General features: G+C 28.8%; 1 protein-coding gene across 1 annotated transcript; it reads right to left on the bottom strand.

The window, feature by feature from the left end:
- Window positions 1-433: 433 nt before the first annotated feature.
- On the bottom strand, window positions 434-4,025 carry LOC134835180 (uncharacterized). Its single transcript, XM_063850051.1, has 2 exons — window positions 4,002-4,025; window positions 434-2,734 (listed from the first exon to the last, which is right to left on the bottom strand). The coding sequence occupies exons 1-2, from the start codon at window positions 4,023-4,025 to the stop codon at window positions 434-436; spliced, it is 2,325 nt and encodes a 774-aa protein (XP_063706121.1).
- Window positions 4,026-10,200: the final 6,175 nt, after the last annotated feature.

Raw genomic sequence — 10,200 nt, 5'->3', positions numbered from 1 at the left:
CAAGTTAAAAAAAAAAAGAGTAAAATGTAATAATTATGCATTGAAATTAGAATCGTAACACAATTATGAGAACTATTTTGTAATGAGAAAAATTTAAGTGATTGTTTTTTTTTTTGCTTATTATTATTGCTTTATATTGTGTGTATTACTTCATAAGCGACTTTATGGAATATTGTGTGCTACGAAATTTGATTGTTTTGTTAATATATATGTTAAAAAGTTTTAATTTTTACGTTATAATAGCGAGCTGACCTTATAAAGAGTGTGAAATTAAGCCTTCTTACAATTTTTACAAATGACACGAGAATTTTAAACTTAAAAATTAAACGTTTTTTGTCTTTTTTTATATTACACATGCACATTAATTATTTAATAGTATTACAAAACGAGTCAGATCTATCACGGCGTAATTGTTTTTTTTCGCTTTTAATGTTTAAGGTTCCTCTTCTCCTAAAATCTGTACACTTCTGACGGGTTTTCGACTTGTGACGGGCGCAATAGTTGTCGGTTCGATACTCGAGGCATGCGGCACAGTTCCCGCTGGCTCTGGCTGCGAAGCTGCTGCTGCATGGGCATAATTTGGATCAGTTCTTAGCGCGAGCATAAACATGCGATAGAGCAAGTCTTCACGAACATGCGGCGGAAGGTAATCCGGTAAATTTGGGCCCAATTGATTCGTGTTTGTCGCGTAATCGGCATCGTGGAAGGGCACTTGTGTCGATGAGGAGTATTGACGTGATGGGGCGGGAGGCGGGGGTAAGAATTGCCGACGTCTCGGAATGGTGCGTTGACTATCGTAATATTGCGGGTTCACTTGATTTAGTGATTGTTCATTTTCGGACGGAGCTTCGCTCGAAGGACCTGAAGCAGGAGGAGCAGGATATTGTCGTGATGGAGTCGATGGACTGTAATTAGGGTTTTCGTAACGCGGATCGTAAAGGGGGTTATTTTGGTAGTACGGAGGACGAGGGATTTGATATCCGTAGTAAGGAGCTGAGGGAGGATAAGGAGAAGCTGAAGGGTAGTAAGGATGGCCCCCATAACCTCCAATACCCCCGCCGCCATAACGTTGCAATTGCGTATGACGATAGATCAAAAGTTGTAAAAGTCTTTCGAAATCTCTCGTGGTTAAAGGTCTATCGGGATAATCGAAAGGCGAACCTCCGCCGCGATATGGATTGTTAAAGCCATAAGGAGGCGGATACGGATGTTGATAATCTCCAGGGTATCCAGCAGCTGCAGGACGTCCTCCTTGCTCCCGATACTCCGGGCTTTGAGCTTGCTCCTGATACCCATCGGAAGAGGGACGACGAACGGGAACTCGAGTAGTTTCTCTCAAATATTGTTGCTGCTGTTCCTCGGGACGATACGCTTGAAGAGGAATCGGGGGAACTCCTACTGGATTCCGATATCCGTGTCTTTGCTCCACCGGGAGTACGGTAGTTGGCACGTAACGAACATACTCTCGAGGTCTATAAGTAGGTCTCTCCCGGAATTGACGTCTTTCGTCTTCGGCTCCTTCATTTAAATCCCTTCCCGGGGGAATTTCAACTACAGGACCTGCGGTTTGGGGTTCTGTGGATTGTTCGTAACGCTGTTTCTCATCAATGCGTTTGGGGGATTTCACATAAACTCGTTCTGTGGTAGTGCTGGGACTTTTTCCGATCGTATTTTGAAGTTGGGCAGCACGTTGTCTCGCGGCGAGAACTTGAACAGGCACCCGAGGAGTTGCTGTAGGGTTATATAAGGGACGTACAGAGACAGAAGCTGATGGACCTCCGCCATAAATGTGAGTGTTATCGTCTCCAGATGATTGTCCGTAAATTATTTGTTGTTGCGTTTCGAAATTTTCCGTGTTTTCTGAACTTAATTGACGTCGAAGGTGGTTTCGAGTTTTATTCGAACCTTCTTCTTCCTCCTTTTTCTTCGTATTTTTGACATTTGTACTGACTTTTGACACGGAATTCATTTCCAACTTTTCAGGACGACTTATTTGTTCGACGCTCGCTGATTGTTTCACCCCATACGGGACTTGGGTCGGGCGAACGAGCAACACAGGCTTTGCTGTGCTCGAGATAGAAGTCGCATAAACGACAGTTGTCGTTGGTTCGGCAGCATTTAACGAATTAACTTCCTGCCCAACCTTATTCGGGCCATGAATTCGTTCGAAATGGAAACGACGACGCGGAATACTTTGCACGACACTCGATTTCGTGGTTGATAAGTTGGGACGACGTGTTGTCGAAGCACTCGTTCGATTGTTATACTTTGGCAACTGCGCCGTTTCTTCCGTTTCCGTGTCTTCTGACACCGTTTTGAGGCCCGTTGCGTTATTTGCCGTGTACGAAACTCGCTTTATTTCGCCATTTTCATCGATGTAGCCATAAGTGCCCTTCACGTTGCCCAAAACATCGCGACTTTCAATCTTAAAAGTGCCGTCTTCAGCTTCGTAGCCAATCGTGTAAGAGCCGTCAGCGTTAATTTTTCGGATTTGTTTGATAATTTCGAGTTTTTGGGGATTTTTGCTCTCGTCTTTGTCGAGATCGTCGGAGGATTTGCTCTCAGATGTGCTCACGGAAAAGGTTGTGTTTACTTCCGTTTTTTGACTAGTCGTGCTTGTTGCCTCCGTTGTGGATGATGTTGACGAGGAGACGTCGGGTACGGTGACAGAAAGTGTCGTTTTTGGTAAAAGGCTAATTGTTATCAAGCAGATTATCAACTTTGTTGTTGACATCTGAAAAAAGAAAAAAAATAAATTATTTATAATTTTTTTTTTAATTTTAATTATTTTAAATTAATTATTCAATAATTATTTTTCAACTTTTTTTTTTTAATTTTTTAATTAAAAAAAAATTATTTTATTTTTTAAAATTATATTATTTTAATTTAATTTAATTGGTTAAAATGATTTATTTAATTTTTCAAATTTTATAAATTAATTATTAATTTTATTTTTTTATTTAAATAATAAATAAAAATTGTTTTTTTTCTAAATTAATTTTTATATTATTTTTATTAAAAAATTAATTTTTAGGCGAATAAATTTAATATATCCATTTTTTGTCTCCCCCCCCCTCGGATTTTGTCGAAAAAATTCAGGGGGAAAAATAAAAATTAAATATAAAATACAAATATTTTTGACATATTTTGGAATTTTTATATTAAAAAATCATGAAAAATTACTGTTTATGGTAAAATTATACAAAAAACTAAAGAAATTTGCTTAATTACGACATTTTCTATTGAAATGTTGAAAAACATTTTTTTGAAAGTCACGTGACCAAAATTATTTTTTTTTTCAAAAATTTTTATTTTTGGAGATTTTGTTGATTTTTCTTTACTTTTAAGTTTAAATTTTAAAATAATATAAACTAAAATTAAATAAATGTTAAGAATCAACGTTTAACGTCTAAAAACGTTAAAAAATTACAAACAAAAAATTCAAAAATATTTATTTTTTTAATAGAAAATCCTCATGGGACAAAAAATGAAAATATTAAATTTATTCGCCTTATTATTTTTTTTAAATACAAATTTTTAAAGTAAGAACTTATTGTAGAAAAAAAATAATTAGGTTCTAAATAATTTTTTTAACACTTTTTTTTTAAATTTGTCGTTTAATTTTTTTTTTTACAATTCTTGATTTTTTTTTAAATTTGCTTTAATTTAAATTTTTACTTTTATATCCAAAATTAAAGTAAAAATTTACTATTGTTTATAATTTAAATTTTTAAAGATTTTTTTCACATATATTTAAAATTTAACACATTTTTAGTCAAAGTTGTTCGATTTTCGAGTCCTAAAAATATTTTTATATTTTTTATTAGAATTTTTTCAAAAACTTTTTTTTTTAGCAAAATTCACTTTTTTATTCTTTTTATTTTTAATATTTTTATTATTTTAAAATTTTTAATTTTGAGTCACTTTTACTTTCGATTTTCTTATTTTGTTTCATTTTTTCTTATTTTTTATAATTTTTATTTTTTTTCTTAAAAACTAACCTTTTGATGAGACACGAATCCCATCTTTGCACGAGTTCAATCACTTTTAACTTTTTTTTTTTTGGATTACCAAAGCTTCTGTTTAACAAGAAGGCGCAAATCAAAATGAGCTTTGATAGTTGCTGGCACAATGCTATATAGTTTTTTTTCTCTCCAAAACTTAACCATATATGCACCATTGTTATTTTTTTCCTCAAAAAAAAAAAAAAAAAAATACAGTTGAAAAAATTGCTCTGCCATTATAATCTATCTCAGTATCTCACATACAGCACAATTTTCTTCGTTGGTGACCTTGCGGTTGAGCTACACACACAACCCCTTATGCCCATTGTCATTGCGGTACGTGGCCAAAAATTTTCCCTTCCACAGAAACTGCGAAGTAAACGACGCACGATGGCTCTGTGTGGCATAGAAGGTGCAATATTCCTTGGTAAGTTTATGATATTACTCATTCATCAGGCAGTTTGTTACTTCTGCATGCTGCTAAATGCTACGAAAGACATAAAACAATAATAATAACTTAACCCGATGACTAACAAACGTTTAGTTGTCCAGCGTTTGTTTCTGCTTCGAACTTCTTGCTGCTTTTTATGCAATATTTAGTTAGAGTGTGATTTTTACATTGTTGGTGCACTCGTGAGAATTGAACTAATTTCTTGTTGTCAGTCGTTTTTTAGACATTTTTATTTTAAAGTTGGAGTTGTGAGTGCAAAGGAATGCATTTTTTTAGCAAATTTTTAGAAAAAGATTTTCTTTAATTAATAAAAATTTTTATTTTGAGATTTTAAAGATGTTTTTTTAATTTTAATTACTTTTGTGATATTTTTTCAAACCTTTTAAGATCAATTTTTGATTTCGGAAAAATCGATTTTAAATATTTAACTTTTTTTGTCGTTTTTAACAATAAAAACCTGAACTGTTTAAATATCTGCGAAAATTTTTCATTAACTTTAACTTTTTATAAGTGTTCTGTTATAAGACTTAATTTCGTGCTTTTATAAAAGAATTAAAATTATTTTGATTTAAAAACTTTTTACCTTAAGTTAAAAATAAAAATAAGATTTTAAGAAAAAGGTAACAATTTTTTGAAAAAAAAAAAAATATAAAAATGAGGTAAATTACCAAAAATGAAAAATTAATTCCTAAAATTATGATTTTTAATAAATGATTAAAATAAATTAATAAATAAATAATTATAATAAAAAAATTGTAATAAAAATACATATAAATAAAAAAAAATAATAAAATTGATTAATTAATAAATTTAATAATTACACTAAATTAATATCTAAATAAATTAATCAATGTATAAAAAATATTTCAAATTAATTTATGAAAAAAAAATCAATTATGAATTTAAAATTCATAAATTTTCCTTTTAAAAAATTTAAAAATAAATTTTCTTTTGGGAAAATGTTCTTTAAATATTTCAGAAAAAAAATTTAAAAAATATTTAGTTACAAAATGAAGTAATAAGTAAAATAAAACTAAAAATAATAATTTAATTTATTTAATTCATTGAATAATTTAATTATTATTGAATTAAAGTTATTATTTAAAATTCATAATTTTTTCCACCAAAGATATTATTTAAAAAATTCTCCAGTTAGTAAAATGTCCTTAAAATTTTTCAAAATTATTTTTTTTCAATAAATTAAAAATATTTTTTAAGCAAAATATTTAAAGATGTTAGCGAAAAAAATTGATCAAAAAAAATTTTTCAGCCAAAATCCTCTTATTATGAGGGCTCATGTACCCATTTTTGAAAATTGAGTTAGATCACGGTTCTCCGTCTCAAATTGAAGGTTTTGTCTTTAGAAACAACTTTTGTTTTGGACTTTTTCCAAATTTTGCGTTTCCGATGTACAGGAGCCATTTAAATAACTAGACAAAAAAAGAAACTAAAAATGTCACTTCCATCTGCAGCATAATGCAATAAAACAATATATATGTGTGATTATTTTGCCACGCCACAATGAGACTATCTGATAATGTTGACGAATGTTACCACGCAAGCTTAGCGCAACTCACTTACATAACAAAATAATTTGTTAGAAACGTGCAAAATTGTCACAAATTGCGTTTGTTCGAAGAAAAAAATAAAATAATTGAGTTAAAACCCCTTAAAGAGGTGATAAAATCCATTGATGCGCGTTTGATGAGAAGTAGGTCTTGTGTGTGCGATGACTTGTAACAAACACGCTCTTACACAACAAACTTACAGGAAATCGGGTTTCTTACAGGAATTTCTTATAAGATTTTTAGTTCTTCAAAAATTTGTTCCCCTGGTAAGTTGTTTATGTTTGATTAAAAAATAACAATGGGAGTCCTTTGTTAAAAAGTTGACTTTGTGGTTTCTTTTGTATTTTTTTTTTGTCAATTCATGATTTTTTTTAATTTATAAATATTCATAAAAATTTAAAATTTTTTCAGAACTTCTTCAGTTTTTTGATGTCCTGATACTTAATTCATTTGGAATTTTAAGCAGTTCTCACGATTTCGAAAAATTCTCACCGCAGGTAGATTTTTTTTCTTTAAGGATCTAAAAAATTTTTTGGATGATTTATCTTCGACTTAAGAAAAAAAATGAATAAAAAAAGTCAATTGTTCAGTTCAGATAAAGACGATTCACAAGAAATTCTGTCAACGAAATTTACTGTAAATTTTATTTTTTAAAGTTAAACAGTTTAGATGCGCCAAATTGTCACTTTTTGTCAACGATTTGTTGCCTTTTTGTGTTTTTTGCATGGTACATTAATTACGTTGATTGCCCATTTTGTGTTTGTTTTATGACGACGAATTCTGCGCCGAAAGTGTTTCTGGTTGTGATGCAATCGAGGCGATAAACAAGTGTCTTGTTGACAATGAATGGGAGAGAAAGACAAACAAACGAGGAAAAGAAGATCGTCTTCGTCTCTCGTCCAATAATGTAGAGTTGATAAAATCTTGCGGAAAATTAAAAAGAAAACTGCAATAAAGAGATAAAGCAGCAAAAGAAGACAAAAGAAGAGCGTCAAATAAATTTAAATGCAATTCCCACAAAACTGCAACTTACTTATTTTATCATCTTTCTTGTCTCTTGTCTCGGCATCAGTAACAACAACATCATCATCTGTTGGTGAAAGATATGGAGCTTCCGTATTGTCAAAGTGAGTTATCGATGCAAGTTGCGTAACTTTTTGGAAGAAAGTTTTTGGATTTAATTAAAAGTAAAAAGAAAATTTCAGGTAAGTTTTATTTTCTTAATCTGAAATGCAAAAACTGATGACTTATAGTTAATCTTCGAGAACTTATGTATTCAAAATGAAATTTTGAATTAAGTCTAATTTAAAAAAAAAAATTAATAAAATTATTTTTTTTTAAAATTTTTTAAAATCTCTTCAAAACCTTTATTTTTTAATATAATATTTTTTGATTTGATTCTAAAAATTAAAAAAAAAAATATTATGAAAATTTAAAACAATTATAAGAAATTTAAAAATAATTTAAAAAATTTCTAAAACAAAAGAATAGTTAAGAAAATAATTTAAAAAAAAATAATTATTATATTGTTGAAAATAAAAATCTTTAATTTTTTTTTAAATTTATAAGAAAATTCTGTTTTTTATTAATTTTTATAATTTATTATTTTTTAACGTATTTTTTTTTAATTTTAAATTAATTTTGGTTTAAGATCAATTTAAAATTATTTTTTTTTTTAATAAAATTTTAAAATTTTTTAAACATTTTTATTTTTAACAATATAATTTTTATTTTTTTTAAATTAATTCTTTTGATTTGGATTTCTTTAAAACTATTTTTAAAATTTTTTATAATTGTTTATAATTTTCATATTTTTTTTATATTTAGAATTAATTCATAAATTAATTTTTAATTGAAAAATAATTTTTATTTAAAAAATAATCACAAAAAGCGTTAAAAATTTAAATTAATCTCATAATTAAACGCTACATCACACATCATCATAAAACAATTCCATCCGACAAATTAATATTTCTCTAAGAGATTATGTCATAAGAGAACCAACAACCATTAATTTAAAATGACTGGCAAGAAGAAAGCTCTCTCGTTGTTTGTTAAAGCAAAAAAAAAAGATTTCAACACATTTTTACTCACTTTTTTTTCTCGCATTGTCTTACAATAACATAATTGTAACAACAACCACGAGAGAAGAACAAGTTATTAAAAATAATAATAATGAGACGTAATCAGCTGAGCTGCTGCTGCGCTGTCGAGTTATGTGTCGAGAAATGTGTAACAATGCAACTTGCGCTTCTTGTGTCATAATGAAAGAGAAAAAGTTCAAGAAAGTTCGAGCAGCAGGTGTTTCGTTGACTCAAATTTTTTTTGCAAATGTCTAAAAAAATCGACGCAGCTCAAAGGCAATAAATCAACGTGTTAATTGTCAAGTTATAATGTTCCCCGTGCTGAAGGCAGTTAATAAACAATCAAGTCACAGAGAATATTTTAAAGTTAAGAAGTTGTTAACCGCCAATATTTCCTGTCATTGTCTCTGAATTATGAAGTCCGATTGTCGTGAGGTGAGAAAATTCTGAAATAAGCCAAGGTTCAGGTGTTAATTTGGTCAATTTTCAAGCAACCAGAATTTTAATAGTCCTCAGTTTTGTTTTTTTTCAGGAAGGAAGTCTTTTTCGAGTACACGAAAAATCATGTTTTCAAGTAATAAATTTAATTTAGCATAAATTTTTAATTAAATAAAAAAAAACGGTTTATCTTTATGGCATTCCATCAGGTGTCTAATTGTACCTTAAACGCGGGATCATCTATTTTTTAATGACAACGATGGTAATCTGTTATGCTTCCAAAATACTCTACTTTATGCAAAAGATGAAAAAAAAAAATTAAATGTAAAGCTGCGAAGATTAAATCGTTTTGAATAATAATGGATTAATTTGAATTTTATTCAAAAACAAAAAAAAAAATAAATTTTTGAGACAATTGTTTACTTTTTTTTTCTGCAGGTCATGGTCATTTCGTCAGCAAAATATGGTTGGGACTGCAATTTGTCACAGTTTGAAAGAGAATTGGTCAAGTAGTTGTCGATTAGAAGGTCTTTAAAATTACGGTTGATGTTAATAATGGAGCAAAAATGTGCTAAGAAACGATGAGTTTTAACTTTGAGGCTTAAACATTTATTTTGAAATTTTTTTTTGAGAGATTTTTTTAGTAAAATTGTAAGTATTTTTTTTTTATTTTTTTTAAAATAATTTTTCATATTTTTAGCAAAACTTAAAGATTTGAAAGAAAAAAACAATTCTTTAAAAAAAAAATCAAAAAATTAGAAAAAAAAAGTTAAATGAAGTTTTCAACTTCTAAAAAATTTTTTTTTCAAGATTTTGAAAAATCTTAAAAGGAAGGAAAAAAGAAGAAAAGCTAATTAAACAGGAATAAACAAGAGCCTCTTGTGGGCTGAATTTTCAAAAAAATTGATAGTAATTAAAAATTTGGATTACAAATTAAACCAAAATAGTCTCGATCAGAATTCAATCTAAGAATTGAAGATAATCTTTGTAATTGCTTCGACCAAACTTGAAACTAAATTTTAATATTTAATTGAATTTGAAACTCTTGTTTCAATTTTAAACTCACAAAAGGAAATAAATGGCCAATAAAAGCAATTTTTGGCAGAAAATGTTTTTATCTGATCGTTAAAGTATAGCTTTTGGGATTTTTCTGTCGAGAAAAAGTAAAATATTGCAATTTATCCAAATTTCTGTAAAAACTAAAATTTTAAAGTCTTTCATTTGTAAGATTTTCAAAAATTTTTAAATTAAAAAAAAAATTTTTTTTGACATATTTTGAAATTTGGCTTGTCAGCAATTATGTGATCTAACATATTGAAATATTTTTTGAAAAATTTCTCAATGTATCAAAAAAAAAAAAAAAAAAATACTCGTCTTGAGACATATTTTAACTCAAGTTTGTCAAAAATTGCAGTTATGCGATTTTTTATCCCGTCAAAGCAGTTCAAACTGCGTAAAATTCAAAATTTTTGTAAAAGTTCTTTAAAAATTCTCTTGTATCAGTCGATGATGTTACTACTCGTTTCATTTTGTTGTATTCACTCAATCCTTTGTAAAAAAAAGGAAATTTACTCGTCAGATAGTTTGGCAATCTGAAATTGCTTCTTCTTCAAAGGCCACATCACCCTATCTCATTATTTCATCGAAAAAAATGG

Source organism: Culicoides brevitarsis, chromosome 3 (genome assembly GCF_036172545.1).
Source record: "Culicoides brevitarsis isolate CSIRO-B50_1 chromosome 3, AGI_CSIRO_Cbre_v1, whole genome shotgun sequence".
NCBI classification, from domain to species: domain Eukaryota; kingdom Metazoa; phylum Arthropoda; class Insecta; order Diptera; family Ceratopogonidae; genus Culicoides; species Culicoides brevitarsis.
This window is presented reverse-complemented; position numbering and strand designations above follow the sequence as displayed.